The sequence below is a fragment of the Melozone crissalis genome, unplaced genomic scaffold, assembly GCF_028551555.1.
Source record: "Melozone crissalis strain CALT ecotype California unplaced genomic scaffold, PUWL_Pcris_2 ptg000023l_1, whole genome shotgun sequence".
Taxonomy (NCBI): Eukaryota; Metazoa; Chordata; class Aves; order Passeriformes; family Passerellidae; genus Melozone; species Melozone crissalis.
In genome coordinates, this window is record NW_026535801.1 from 32,045,544 (window position 1) to 32,061,494 (window position 15,951).

At 48.5% G+C, this 15,951-nt stretch overlaps 1 protein-coding gene across 1 annotated transcript in view; it reads right to left on the reverse strand.

Annotated features, from left to right (window-relative positions):
* The window catches only part of SLC12A8 (solute carrier family 12 member 8), a 45,369-nt gene that overhangs the window by 21,361 nt on the left and 8,057 nt on the right, over positions 1 to 15,951 (reverse strand). Inside the window, exon 5 of the mRNA XM_054278286.1 lies at positions 1,578 to 1,691. Within this exon, the coding sequence (XP_054134261.1) occupies positions 1,578 to 1,691 (114 nt within the window). The remainder of the gene's footprint in view (positions 1 to 1,577; positions 1,692 to 15,951) is intronic.

Genomic DNA, 15,951 nt, shown 5'->3' on the forward strand with positions numbered 1-15,951 from the left:
CTAACCAGACCATAACCTGTTCCATGCAGAGCACCAAACACAGCCCTGCATTTCACAAGGCTCCTGAACTCCACAGTGCTCCAAACAGCAGTGACAGGAGTGATAGTGCTGTTATATGGCACCACTGGCACTGCTACTCTGAAGGAATAATTTAAATCCTGTAAATAACCAAGCAATTAAAAAGAGCACGTGAAAAAGCTGTGCTAACAACGAAAGTAATTACACATTATCCCAAACTGTATTTTCAGAGGATGTTTGACAGCACTACTGGTATTACTATTGCTAACTAAATAGAGCAACAGGCTGCCAGGGCTTTAAACAAATTGTATCTATTAGCTTTGGCATTCTTCCTAGCAGCCAAGCATTAGCAGTGACAAAAAATCATTTAATATGGCTAATCATGGTAATTTTCTGCACAGTTTTGTCGTAACTGCTCCTTCTTCTATAACCAAGGAATCAGAAAATAACCTGCTTTCCTGCAACAGTGACAGAGCACATGAGAAAGTTTTTTTTTCTCTTGAGGACTCACTTGGGCCAATCAAAAATGACAACAAAAAAGAGAGAAGAAGACATCTCCATGGTGCCAATAGGTCAGGAAAGTGAGTATTCCAGGAGGAAGTCTAGAGAGGCAATAGCCAGCCTGATAAGGTGGGAGAGAGGATCTTAAAGACAAATTTGAAGTCCTGCACCAGGTGCCAGTGACTTCTGCTACCCAACCATTCCTCCAGTCCCATCTGTTTCACAAAACACTTTCATTTGTCTCCCTGTACCACAGCAATTCTGCAACTTCCTGTGAGTTGCTTGGAGCTGATCCTCTGAAAATTCATTCTGTAATCCAAGGATTCATCACTATGGAAACTGCTTATAATCAGTACTTTTTATAGCTTAAAGCACCCAGCATCAACAAAAGGTATTGTAACTTCAGCTGATAGCTACTGCATTCCCACTGGGGATTGTCAGCTCTGGAAGGGGGACATGCATCTCCCTGGTATTTGAGGGAATGAATGATATGAAGGTATCTAATTAAATGCATAAATTTGAGCTCTGCTGACACACAAGGATGAACCTGTGACACCACACAGTGAGTGGTGGGTTCATCATGGGCAATGGCATCAGCCCAGCTCAGCCATTGCTAAGGTAAGGAGAGGAACTCCTCCTGTGCTCTTCCCACTCTCCCAGTGCAACAAAGTCATAAGGCTCATCTGATTTGATAAATCATGATCAGTTCTTTTAGATAGGCTGGATACCTTCTGCCCTGATAGCATTGGCCAAGATCAGTGCCTGGGCCTTGTCCTTGGCAGGGAAGAATTTACAGGACCACATCAACCCACAGAGTTCACCAACAGTTTCTGACCACAGAGACAGAAGAGCACACTTAGAAGAGCACATTCAAGTGAACAAGACAGGAGTGCAAAAAATTTGAGATGCTGGAGGGAAGCCTGAACATTTGAATGGACCACTTGGTCTGCTACAGCCAAGTGCAGTCCTGCTCACAGCCAAGGAGCTCTCCTTGCTCCTGCCCATCTCCGAGATGTTCCTGTGGAGGAAAAAAGAGTGAGGATAAAACTGAACTGTACCTGTGGCAGCCGGGAAAAACACTCCAAAAACAGTGAAGAACGACTCCCCCTGGCTGTAGTCGGGCAGGGTGTTGTTGAACATCAGCTCTGGGGAGTAGCCGACGAAGCCGTGTTCTGTGGGGACACGGAGGGTGAGAGGAGAGCCCCAGGAACCAGCAGGGCTGCAAGAGCCCCCCAGATGCTCCCAGCACCACCCCCTCTAAACCCATGCACCTGCAGGAGCCCCCCAGATGCTCCCAGCACCACCCCCCTATAAACACATGCACCTGCAGGGCTGCCTGCAAGCACCACCTGAAAGGATGAACATCAATTTCTATGGTGGGCAGAAGGCAGAAACCAGGGCTGCCACTCCTGCCCCATCTTTCTAAGGTCACACACACAAGTTTTGCTTTCCAAACAAGTTTTAGAGAAGACAGGAGAAGGGGGGAAAGCGATGGGTGGGATACCAATGTCGTGCACCTGGTTTGCTGGGTATGTAATTCCCTCACTGCACACTTCAAGGATGGCTCAAATCCTTCCACAGACCTCAATTTGTTAGAAGGGGTTGAGCCTGACTGCTGGCATGCAAAGCATTAATTAGAAAAGGTTTCAGATGCTTATGGACAGAAAAGATAACTCACAAAAGCAGGTTAATGAATTAATGTGTGTGACTATTATAATTTCATTTTTAACAGGCAACACTGCTTTTTGATGGAGTATCTCAATCTGTGGAAACTTCTCCTCCCTGTCAGTAATCCAAATGCTTATGCCAGCTGTGGGTGGAAGGTGAGCAAAGTCAATTCCTTTTTTTCTCCTGCCACTACAATCTATTTCCACAAGACATGTGACTCCAATAACTTGAATTTTCTCATTAGCAGGCAGGATGTTGTTTATGGCCACACAGGGTGATGGCCAGAAATTAAAAAAAGGCTCCATCAAAGCTGTCCCATGCCTCAAAGACAACATTAATGATGTTTGGACAATAGATTATACCAGAACATTAAATCAGACCTCTGAGCACAAGACATATCCATTTAAAGTCTCGGAATATGACTAACCACAGAGCTTTGAAGTTTTCACAGAAAACCCTACAGATAATCAAAAGTTTCCTACTACATCTGCATTCATTGTGTTGCCCAAACATGGATGGAAACACACTGATAGAAGAGGTCTCCTGCTGCTAGGCTTTGTAAAAGCACCAGCTCTCTTTGCTAGGAACAAGTCCCAGATGAGAATTACAGGGAACAAGCTCAGTGCAACACACTGACCTCTGGACCTCACAGATGTCTGCAGAAAGTGCAGTTTCTGGAGAAATAGAGGGGGAATTTGTGTAGGCTGTATGTTCCTATAGGTCCAGACCTGTGTGACTTCAACCAGAACTGATGCTCATGACAGCACAGCCCATGGCCTGCCTGCAGAGCTCCCACCAAACTGCTCGAGGGAAATGTCCGTCCTTGGCCAAGGGATTTTTCACCAAGTATGTGCTCCTCAGAGAATGTTAATTTTTCATTTAAAAAGTGAGCAAAATACCCATTTCACCCCACAAAGATCTGCAGACCTTCTCCAACCAGAGCTTTGAAGCAGCAGCATCAAATACATCTACGCCACTTGATAAAAGTTTGCACAACTGTGAAGTGAACTCTAGCCTCTCATGATGGCTTACTCTCACATATTCCTATAATTCAGGTTTTCCCTAATCACAAATTGTCCTTTTCATACCACTTGCCCAGTTTGTGGAGGCCATCTGAAATCCTGACCCTCTCTGCCAGGCTGCTGTGAGCTCTTCCCAGCTGGAGTTCATCTTCAGAGTGATCTGCACTTTCCCTTTTCCATCCTCCAGGAAGTTAAGAAAAATGCCAAATAACATCAAACCAAAACCAGACTGTTGCAGAACCTCACCAGGCTCAGCATCCTGCTTTGTGAGCAAACCATCTCCAACTGGGGTCTTGCAATGGTGTTTTGGGCTATAAAACTCAAATGAGGCACTTTGGGTGCCTTCTGTTTCCTTCCTCATACAAAAGGTCAAGTGTACAGATGAGTGAGCAACCAGGTTACATTTTCTGTGGTACCATTTTGGCCATATTATGGCCACACACTGACCATGAGACCCTGAATCCAATGTCTGACCTGCACCTGTGTGCATCTGACCCCTACCAACCTTAAGAAATTAAATGGTCCCCTAGTGCTCCATTAATGTGCATGCTGTTCCCTTTCCTACTTTATTCCCCTAGGTGGAAATCCTCAGTGGAAGAGAGAAAAGCCCAAAGCCATGGCAGATGTCACTGGCACCACAGAAAACAACAGCCATGGATTTGTTGAAAGAGCCACAGGATGTGCCTACAACGCTCTCCCACTTCTGCTTCCTCTCCCCACGGCTCTGGCAGGTGAGAGGCCATTCCACATTTCCCCTGTATACAGAAACCAGGAACCTTCTTGACTAAAGAGAAGTTCATCCAAATGTGAGTTGTCATTGCACCCCCATTTCTCACTCAATCACCCTCCTGTGAAGCAAACCTCACATCCCTTTTAATCAGACCAGGATCTGCAGTCACCACCAATTTAGGGGCACATGGGGCTGAGGACAACATGCTGGGAGCATCTCCTGCCTGCCCACGTGCCTGTGACCAGTGCAAGGCATCTGTGACCTTTCAGCTTATTAATATTAATGCCACTAATTGCAGCTGACAGGGCAATTGGGCTGAAAATCATCCAAAACAAAACAGGAACCAGCAACTGAGGCGGATCGGTGAAACCAGCAGAGGCCTCGGTCAGTTGTTTGCAGAGTCAATTATCCACATCCCATGGAAAGTGCACTTCAAAAGGACGAGCTTCGGAAGGAGGAGGGAAGGAAATGTGATAGGGTCTATATTTGGCACTCTGATCTTCAAACGAGGCAAGCAAGATCATTTTATACATTTTTTTCTGCAAGGAGATCTTTTTCTCCTTTCTCTTTTTCAAACCAGATTGCTCCCTCCTTGTTCATTACAAAATATTTGTCTGAAAAATTTTGCTCTCAATCAATGTATGCAACCCCACAGCCTCTAAATCCTGCCTTTAATGATCCTGCTCTCAGCTGGCTTGCAGAGGGCTGGAGCTGAAGTGCTATAAACAATCTTCCCTGTGTCATGCTAGAAGAAAAGAATCCGGTTCCTTCTCTGTGCCGTGTCAGCCTTATGGGAAATGCACAATAAAGAGCAGTAACAATTTATTTTCATCATTAAATACTCAATAAGTAGAAAGCAAATAATGCATTTCTCAAGTGGTTGAGCTGATCTAAATAAACAATAGGGGAAAAAATTACTCAGAGCCACATCTGAGCTATTCCTGTGATTCTTCACAAATCAAGTCCTTCCAGTTGCTCTTACCAAAAGAATGTAATAAACAGTAAAAACCACCTAACAAGTTTGAAATCGAAGAGCTTTCAGGACGAGCATCCTCCATTCACCTGTGCAGGGGGACCACAGGAGGCTGTACACCAGCCCAATGTAGCCAGAGGAGGAGGAGGAAGATGCTCACAACTCTGATGTCTTTCTATCCATCACAGATGCCTGGGAGGAGGCACCAGCTTTCCTCTGGTTGCCATTGCTGCATCTCCTCTCTTCCCCAGGAGGTTTGGGCTTTTCTTGTACTTTCCCCCACCTCTCACCCTGTGGAACAGCATGAAAGCACGAGGTTTTTGGCACTCAGGACTCCCCTTATGAGGGCAGCCCCTCCATGAAGCCCAGGGCTCCAGAATGGGAACTCAGAGAGGTTGGAGAAGGGGCTCAAGGAGAAGCTGTGGTTACACAGGGTCAGGCCATTATGCAACAGCACAGAGCACGGCAGCCCTGCCAAGCTCCAGGCAACCTGGAGCTCGTTACAGATTAGTTAAGTCTTGGCCAAATTCAATAAGCCTGTTCACAAGCTTAAGGTTAAGTAAAGCCTGGCACCGAGGCAGGGGCTAAATAGTGCAAAAATGGAAAACCACCTTAAGAAACAGCTCCCTGAAGACAGTCCCATATTGCACTCTGCTTGTGATTAGAGATTTTAATTACAAAGGTGAATTGTGAAGGCTTGAAATGGTGAGATTTTTTTCTTTTCCAAAATAAGTGAGCCCACACATTCCCTCCTGGAAGGTACTTGCTGAGATTTGCTTTCAGGGGAACAGCTGGAAGTGTTTGTCTTGCAGCACATTTCCCAGGTCTGACCTCAGCATTTTCAGGATCCTGTGTGATGTGTAAGACGTGGAGTGCCAAAGAATAATTATATATCCTTGGCATAATTATCTCTGCTCTCTATCTTTTTCCCATTTCTCCTTCCACCACTAAACCCTTCTGGCATGAGTTCTGCACTCCAGCTGTTTGCCTTGGATGCCAGTCCAAGCACACACCCAGAACGAGGTCCTGGTGAGGGGGCTGCAGATATCCAAGCACACCACGTGGAGAAACCAGGAATGGTGCTCACAGCCTGGCCCCACCGTGCCATCCTCATCTGAACACACAGTGAGATAAATTCCACTCCTCACCAGCCACTTGCTTACATTTCCCTCCTCCAAACTCTCAGCCCAGGGCAAGGTACAAGCCCAGAACTTCTGAGCTCCTGACTCCCCCATGGGCAAGTCAAGCCCTGTCAGGCTGGTAACTCTCAGAGGTTGTGGTCTATCAGGTGGCTGTTGGGTGTCCTAAACCAAATTAATTCCTACACAGGCTGGAGTGCTCTAGAGCAGAGAAGGAGTGAAATTCTCCTCCCAAAAGCCCCTGAAATACAAATTCTTCTCCTGCCTGCAGAATAAGTTCAGCCATAGTCTGGTAGTGACCAAACTCCCCCAAACACACATACCAACCCACAGCTTATCACATGAGAGCAGCATATTCACTTGTCAAAGGAAAGTTAGGCATGCCTGGCTTAAATGAGGTAAAATGTGGATGCCAAAGCACCACCAGCAATAGGTTTTTCAGCATCTCAGTGAGCAATTGCAGATACACAGGGTTAACCATCCACACAGGAGCTGTGGATGTGCAGAGATGGGTGAAAGCCATGAATGTTGCCCAAACCCCAAGGACTTTGTCTTTCTGTTCCCTCCACTCCCCCCATGCAAACACTGAAATTATTTAACAAACAGCACAGGGTTATTTGATGCAACAGCTCTGAAAGACGCTGTGCACCAGCACAGCCACATTCTGGGTGGCTCTGGATTTCCTCAGTGAAGTGCTGGAAGTGCCAGAAAATGACACGGGTCCAGCTGACCACAGCCCTGCAGTGCCACACAGGCCAATGGGCACTGGAAATGGTGGATTGGCATAATCAAAGAGGCATGAAGAGGGCACCATGGTCACAAATAACACTTGAATCACCTTTCCCAACAGAATGACTAATAAATCAATAAAAGCAGTGCAATCACAAGCCTCCACATCCCTCCATGCACACACACCTGGCTTCCTGTGTTTGGGCTCGTTTAACAGCAGCATTAACAATCACATTCCCAAGCTCTTCCAAGGCTGGCCTGTTCCTGCACCCAAGCCTCCACAACTACCCAGCTCCAGCTCCCAAGGTCCTCACAATATTTTTTCCCAGGCAAGTCCAACACTACCAGTGCTGATCCCAGGCACTGCCCTACAGCTGCCAGCTTGGAACAGGTCAGAAATGTATGAGAAAAATGTGGAAAGGTTGGGAAGGAAAACAGGCAGAGGGCAGTAATGCTGGAGGGGGAGAGAGGACAGTGTGGTGGTTTTCTCATGCTGCCAGTCCACTGCTCAGCTTGCTGTGGGCTGACACTCAACCTGCAGGACGCACAAACAGATTTTCACCAGAAAATCCCAGTTCTCCAAGAGAATGGTGAGGGAACTGATGAGTCATGGAAGCAGAGGGAGTTGGGCAGCAGAGCCGTGCTGACAAGAGCAGAGAGTAAACATGACCTTTGCTGAACTTGTACAGGAATACAAAATTGCTTTAACACCTTCCAGGACATCTCCGGCTTCACCTTTGGATAGATTGGTTTTGGCTGGAAGACTGGGAAGAAGCAGAAGGGAAAGAGAAGAGCTGCAGGGGAGCAGAGCATGAGGGGATGGGGCAAACTGATGAGATTGATGCCCCTGCCTCCTGTCAGCTACTGCAGGACTCACCCACCCAGGGGACCACATGCACCAAAGCCAGGCTGCCCTTTTCTGCAGCTCCAGTGCAAGCCCTGTGCCATGTGAGTCAGCATGCAGCACTGCACATGTCCTGCAGCCAGGAGCACACCAGCTCCACGCTGGACTCGTGGGCAGCAGCACAGCTCCATAGCTGGAGATGGGGCGTGTGCAGCCCAGCCCAGGCAGAGAACAGCAAACACAGGATCATTCCCTCTCCATATGTCACAAATGATGTCACGACTTTGCTTCATCTCAGTCCTCAGGACCACTTCCTTCCTGCAGGCAGCTCCCACAGTCTCAGTATTTCTGCTTTAAGGATCGTAAACTGGGCAAGGGAAAAAAATAGAGAGGAATTTTTCTATTGGACACATGCAGGTCAACGATTATGCAGTGATTAAAATGAAGATATTACACAATTAACATATAGCATGTGGCCACACTGACAGTGCAGAAAGGCTGCAGAGCATCTGCCTGAGCTGCCAGGGCACTGCGAGATGCAGGATGTGGGAGCTCCTCAGCTCCTGCCCTACCCCACCCCAGCCCATGTTGCTGTTGGCAGCCCTTAGCAGTCAGTACTGGGAAAGGAGGTAAGAATGCAAAGGGACTCAATTCCCTCTGTAATTTCATCCCTAAATGCCAGTTAAACACATTAATGATCAAAAGGGCTCAGAGTGACCACAGACCCCAAGCCACAGGGAGCAGAAGCAAAAGCAGCACCTCTGCCACTACTGTGACCCCAGAACGTGTCAGAAAATTGGCACAGCCAGCATTGCCCCAGTCCTCACAGCAAGCCAAAAGGCCAAACCAAAGCTGAGCAGCAAGAGGCAGCCCAGGGTGGGGAGAGAAGCTCATTGCTATTTTTCCACTTGTGAACAAATAAGCTCCTGTTTTATCATCAGCACTGGGGAGATTGTTTCATTAATCAGGACAACACCACACTTACGTTTCAAATTCGTCAGAGCTGCACGTAGCAAAAAATAGACAGGTTTTAGTGGGAAAAATGTTTGGCAAGAGGGTGGTGGGGAGGAAGGATTGGAGCAAATTTAAAGAAAGCAGGGAAGGAGTTCCCTTGCCCAATACTTTCTCTGCACCCACAATAAAGCCAGCAAACCTAAAAAGAGAGAGTATGTACAGTCTGTAATTGCAGGAGCGAAAGCCACAGTTAAAACAATCTGAAAAGGCCAAGCCCTGAGAAAGGCAACTGGAATCCCTTATCTTTTGATGGAAAAGAATGTGCTCCCTGAGATTAATGACGTGTTTACCCGAAAGGAAATCGCCGCCCTTCTGAAGCAGCGAGTGTTTGTTCCTCCCCAGTCCCTGTGTTCTGCTCCAGAGCTGATCTCCCAAACCTCCTGTTTAAAGTCAGCACACAATGCAGCTTCCTGCTGCTGGGGGCTCCGGGGATCCCACCATTAACCCTGTCCCCAAAAACCACCCTCCGTGGCACCTGAGCATCCCCACCCACAGCGGCAGGGACAAACCGGGGTGTTTAAATGGCATTTAGGGCAGGAGCAGCCTCGGGACGGGCACCCCAATGCAGGGGATGAATCATCCCGGGCATACACAGGGCTCAGACAAATGATCTAGCAGGGATGCTGACAGCGCTGCCGAGGGAAAGCACGCTGGGCCACCTCTTCTCAAATTGCTCCGGGGTTCGGCAGCTGTCCTGCAGGCCAGCCTGCTGCAGGATGCCTTGGGAAGAGGATTGACACCGGCCAGTGCAATGCTCTTGTTAGAGGAGACCTGCGCGGACATGGGGTCCCTGCTCTGAATACCCTCAGGTGAGCAAGAAAAACTGCAGCAGAATGGCCAGGGCCGATCTGTTTGGGGAAACCCGGAGAAAAAAGCGTCATCGTCCCTTTGGATATTTATCCTCTTTGGTAACTGCACCCCCGTCTCCCCGCGGAGCATCCCAGCCATGAGAGCCGTCACACCAGAGCACCTCCTCTGCCTGAAGGCGATGGACCTGCAGCTCTGGGTGCTAGCCAGCAGCTAAAAATAGCATAAAAGGCAGAATAAACAAAGGGAGCCGCTTAAATCTGTCTCCGATGTTTGTCTTTAGCTAATGGAGCAGTTTGCATGTGCAGGATGCCGTCACCTCTCTCAGATCAGGAGGCAGCCCATGCTCCCCCCAGGCACACCACATCTCCTGCAGGACTGACGGGGTGGCAGGAAATGCTAATTTCTGCCCAACTCCCCTGTGCCTGCTTTATCTCTGCCTCAGCTTCTGGGGAAAGTGGAAAACCACTAATGCACACAAGAGCACACTGGGAGCCTGCACAGACAGCTCCTCATCACAAAGGCACTGCTTAAATAAAGGAAAATTTAGGAATGTGCCCGTGGAAGTGGCCAGCAGAGCTCTTTGGCACTTAGTCTCTACAGGTTGGTAGGGTGTAATAATTTTTTCCAAAAAAAGCCACAAAATTAAAATTTTCTGCAGTTAGAAACTCTGAAATACTGGTTAGGAAAAAAAAAAGTAAGGGATTTTAACACAGGTGTTTCAACTTTTTAAAATTCTTCTTATGTTTTGCATTATTTAATGCTAAGCACTAGACTTGCTGTAATATATAAATCCTTCCATTACTATTTGATTTCTTTGATGTGGTATTTTCAGCCTGGCTTGTTCAATGGTATTCAAACCAGCTGGCGAAAATTATTTTATTCATTGCAAAGAGGACAAGAACTACAGTGTCCCTTGCTCCATCCTTCTTCCAGGAAAGCAGTTTTCATCAATGGGCTACCATTATCAATTACAGAATGGTATTTCTTGGAAGTCGTGCCCAGAGAGCCCAGCTGTGGGAGAACTGCAGAACTTCTCCAGTGAAAAGCCCTCGGCTCCAGAGATCAGAATTTGGGCTGAGTCAAGGCACAACAATGGGAGGAAAATGAGTGGCAGTGCAGTGGTGATGACACACATCCTTTGGAGTGGCCTCCCCTCCATCTCAGAGCTGCTCCATGTATTGTTTGGGACAAAGCCCAACCCATGCTGATCAGATCCCCATCTTTCAAAGGAAAGATGATACAGCTTAATCCACCAGATCCTGCCACGAGCCCTCTGCCATCCTCCTGACTACAGCATCCCATGCTCCCAGCTTCCCATAATAAATTATGGATATATTATCCACATGACAGTGGTACTTCAAAAGAAAACTATTCCTTTTGTTGACTTTTTGATTTTGTGTCTAAAAGGATAGTTTGTTTTTGTTTTTGGAAGGTTTTCATTATCCTCTATACTCAACATACACACAGCTACAGCCTAAAGTCTGGCTTCAGAATGCAAATCAAACCAAACAGCACTTGATTTTGGAAAGGTTGAGCGAGACGTTGTCACCTAAAAGGATTTTTCTGTTTACTTGTTTGAAACTATTAATTTAATTCTGTGTAAGTCATAGAATAGATTTTCCCTAAAAAATCAATTTTCAATGGACGCTTTTCCCCCTTTGAACAACTGAAAGAACCACTGAGACACCATGCAGGTTAGTGAAGGTACAACCAGGATAAAAACCCTTACTCACAGACAAAAAAGGCCAAAAATTGTTAACACAAGCCAGGAGAGAGGATGAACAGCAGATAAGGACCTATTTCCCACACAAAGTTTTCCCTTTAGCCTAGGAGAGGAATGCAAACTAGAAGTGAAGTGGCTGGAGGAAGAAACTAATATCTAGAAGTTATCTTAATAAATTAAATCCCTAAATAAGGAAAGCTGATTCAGGGCACAGCTGAACTGTGACTGGAATTAAACACTGGGGGAATGAAAAAAAAGAAGAGGCAAAATATCTCCATCATTTGAAAACTATTATATGGTGGCACCAGAAAAAAGAGGGGGAAAAAAATCAATGCAATTAAATAAAACTGTCCCATCCAAACACAGCAATGAGGAGAGAGGGAGAAGTTGTGGGATGATATATATCCTCCTCAAACCAGTCAGTTTTATTGGTTCTGTAGCATTAAACAAGTTGCTGCTGAAGGAGAGCCTGCTCTGGAGGTTTTATGGGAGGGAGGGATGGAGGGGGAAAGCCCACATGAAGGCAGAGTCTAACAAAGCCAGCCAAGGTATTTCAGGGTTTATTTACAAGTTCTAGGAAGATGAGCTTAGCATTGCTCCACAGGGAAACAGCAAAGCAATTAAAGGTTAAATCAAGGTGTGCAAACCCTCCTTTGTACATCAGGAACTCCATTACCTCCTGAGCAACCTTAAACCTGCAACAACCTCAGCAAGCCCTCTCCTGGCTCCAGGAATGGGCCTGGCCAGCCAGTACACAACAGCACCATTCAGAGGCACATTTTAGGGTCTCATTTAGGGGAGGCCAGGGCTCTGCTCATCCCCAGCAGCTCGTGGCTGCTCGCTCCCATGGCTGCTCAGATGGAGCTGCCCAGAGGGGACTGAAGAGCAGCAGGGATCTGCCAAGCAAAGTGGTTCAATGCAAAAAGGAAGGACACCAGATTGTGCCAAGCCCTCAGGAGACCCAAAACAATGAGTTTAGGCTGCAGGAAGAGGGGATAAACCTGGCATAGCCGTGACCAGAGCAGGGTCCCCAAGGATGCAGCAAAAGATCCACCTGTGGAAATTTTTAGGAGCAGATCGGATGCACATGGCATCCATCGCCAGCGCAGCCCAGTGGGTGCAGGAGGGCGGGACCTGCCGACCCTGATCCCTCCTCCCCTCTTTCCCACCTCCTGGGAGATGCTCAGGAATCCTGCCTGGGCTGGGTAGGGCAGGGACACAGCGGTGCCAGCCCCAGCCCGGGGTGCAGCAGCTGTGCTGACACCTGAGCATCTGTCAGATATCAATTCTGCTGCTCCCCAAGGCAGCCCCACTGCTGGATGTCCTCCAGCAGGGAAACACCGTGGAAACCAACTACAAACAGGGCTGCATCTCAGGCTAGCTGCTTTGGGGTTTTTCTTCTAAATAAACTGCTTTAAATACCTGCTTCAGAGAACCTGGACAGAGCGGTGTAGCTTTCCTCTCCCTATCTAAATAAGAACTCTAACAATGTTATCACTTTCCAAAACACATCTGTCCCGCAGCTCCTAGCCCAGACAATTGGCAGGTAACCAGTTAATAAATGTCTTCGCCAGACTGTTGAATAGGCTGGCCCCAACTCAAGAGTGATGTCAGGGCCATTCAATGCACTATAATTGGAAAAAGCTGGGAAAAGCAATCCAATGTTTTTTAATAAATAAGGAGTGTATTAGCAGCCTCCTGCCTTTATTCACCACGGTGTGTACCTTGTTCAGTAGCAAAGTGGGATTTTATTTTTTTTTTGCTGCCGCTCGCACGGTGATTTCTACTTGGGATTTGGTGCCAGTTTCCAGATGTGTCTCAGGCCAGGAAGTCAGCAATCAGCCTGGATAAAGCCTCTGGGATTTGCTGCAGATCATCTTTTGACACACACATCCTTCCTGCACCCTCTCTTATGATATTGGGGCACACCCCTTGTGCCCAAAAATAAAATAAAACAACCCACAGCCAAGCAGAAGCCCCTGATTAGGATGCTTTGATCACTTTCATATTCAATCTCTAGGAATATTTTTAATTAATTCAGTCCATCGAAGCCCCAGAGGCAGCATTTGAGGCATCTTTACAACACCAGAGTGTCTATGTACATAAATCACCCCAACAATTGCAGGTTCCCTGTCTGCTGGAGCAGCTCCAGGCAAAACTCATCTCCCACAAATCCTCACCAGTGGTACCCACAGGACAGCATCAGCTCCCCACCTCGGCCACAGAACATTGGAGGGGGATGAATCCTCCAGAGCACTTGTGAAGATGACAAGTGAGTTTTCTGGGCTCTGTGTGAGCAGCTTAGGGAAGCTGAAACCCAAGCAGGTGACATGAAGGATGTGGTTTGCATGGAAAATAATCCCAAGCAGAAGCACCCTGACAGCAATATGCCTTTCAAACCTCCCTGCACCCCTGAGAAAGGAGCTACCCAGATTTCCCAGCCTGAGGAGAGGGGTTCAGCCCCACAGAGCAAAGCTCCAGGCTCACCCCAGCCCCGTGGTACCATCTGCTGCAGGACCGGGGAATCCCAGCCCAAGGGGACACAATTACTGAATTACTAACAAGATAATTTATTTCTCACCCCCACCAGGCATTTAAGAGGCTGTTGTTGGGCCTCTTGTGATTCCTTTCATCTCCCATCAAAGCACAACCAAATTAACAGCAGCCCTGCTCCCAGAGCAGCTCTGCTCTCACAGGGCACCTGGGAGCCACTGCCAAAACAGGAAAGCAGGCGCCTCATTGAAAGGGAGTATTTGGGAGTCACCCTACACAAAAATTAGCAGAGATATGCTAGGAAAATAAAATAGTGGGCATTAACAAATGGCTTATCTTCTTTTTTTTCCGTGACTCTAATGTTCAGGATGTGAAAAGGCCAAAAAAGTTTCACATACTGTTCTGAGAAACTGGTCAGGGAGAGGAGCATCCTCTCCTTTCACTGCTCCTCCCAAAATAACTCAGGTTGATGTTGAGGTATGGACCTCCATCGTTAAAATACAGACACACACAAGCCAAAACAACCCTGCATTGCTGCTATGTTGCAGCCATTGCTGGGTCTGGGTGATGGGCTGAGAAGTGGAGCACTGGCTGATTTTGATTCACCTGTGTCAGGTTTGCTAAAAACACTCACCTGTGCTAGGGAGAAAGGAAATAGGGATGTCTCCTGTCTGGAGCATGGGGGTCTCTGTTCCTGGAGGAGGGACTGACTGTAAGCTGGGTGGGCAGAGGCAGCTCAAGGAGGCTGGTTCTCACACAGAACAGGGAGCCCCCTCTCCTCCCTACCCACCCCTGGCAGAGATCCCAGCCTGGGATGCGACCAAGCCCCAGGGGAAGTGCCAGCTGAAGCCAAGGGAGGGTTTAGGATTAACTCCAAAAAATCAGCCAGTCCCACCCCGCCCTGCAGGCAGCCTGGGGGCCAGGCACAGGGACAGGGCACCTGGCAGCCCCAGAGGAGTCTGCACAAGTGACCCCGAGCAGTCCCTGCCTGCTGCAGGCTCTCAGCTCCCCCAGCCCAGCCGGCTCTCGGAGCAGGAGCGAGCCACAGCGAGAGAGAGAGGAAAAAAAAGGAGCAAGAGCAGCAGGAAGCCCTGCTGAGAAGCCCCCTTTTGTGTAAACATGCTCCGTCCTCAGACTAAAAATAAAGGCAAACCACAGGAAGGGAGTGAGAGCTTGGACAATATCCGATTTGGTGTGTGCCTGGGTGTGAGCCGCGGGAATGGGGAGAAGAGCAGGGGACTCCACCCAGCCCAGCCACACAAAGGCAGCCAGTTAAGGCCTTCAAGATGGACAGACATTCCTAGAGATTATTTAAATTCAAGCAACTGCTGCTTGGCAGATGTGCAGTCCCTTCATGTGTGTGTGTGTGCAGCACTTGGAGATGTGAAGTGAGGGAAAAGGCAGGATGGCTGCACAAGGCCCATTTTACAGGGTCAGACACTGAGACCCAAGGCTGTGAACTGAAACCCCACAAACCTGCCATAAAACAAGGACGTGACCCAGACAAGCTGTCAGCCACGATGCAGCTCACAGCTCCAGCCTCAAAAACCCCCTCTCCCTGCATGCTGCCTTTGCATCTCAGCCCTGCTGCAGCCACAGAACCAATCTGAAAGCAGCAGCACGCTCCTGAGGGCTGATCAGTGGAGCTCCCACCCCAAAGGGGTCTCCAATGCTTCCCCTGGTGCTGGGCTTTGGTGCTCTGCACCCTGCCACTGTCACCAGCTCATTCTGGAGGCTGGAGCTGCAGCACCACCGGCGTGTCCCACCTGCAGGCTCCTCGCAGCAGGGATGGTTTGCTGGTGGGTGTGATCCCAAGGGACAGACAGGCATCCATCCATGCATCCATCCATGCATCCATCCATCCTGCACAGAAAGCAGCACAGCGAGAGGAGGCTCCTCGGAGCCCAGCGCTCACCCTCGGTGCTGACACACCGCTCAGAGGCTTTCTGGGGAAATGCAGCGCTCGGGAGGATCCCCCTGCCAGGCCGGAGGGAACAGCACTCCCAGGGTGTGTGGGAGCACCGATACCCGCAGCTGTCCCTGCCGGCTGTGCCCTGTCCCAGCCCAGGGCAGCTGCTCCGGGCTCCGGCACCATCAGCCCGATTGCTCCAGCACTGGGAGCCTTCCCCTCCTGCTCTCCTTCAGTGAGCCTTGGCTGAGCTGCAGCATCTGCCATGCTCAGCTGCCTCCTTTCCCTTCCTGTCGCTATTTTCTGTCAGAAGAAAATTACAGTGGAAGAAATCAAAGACAACTGTGGTGGGCTCCACTTGGGCATGTTTGATGCTGA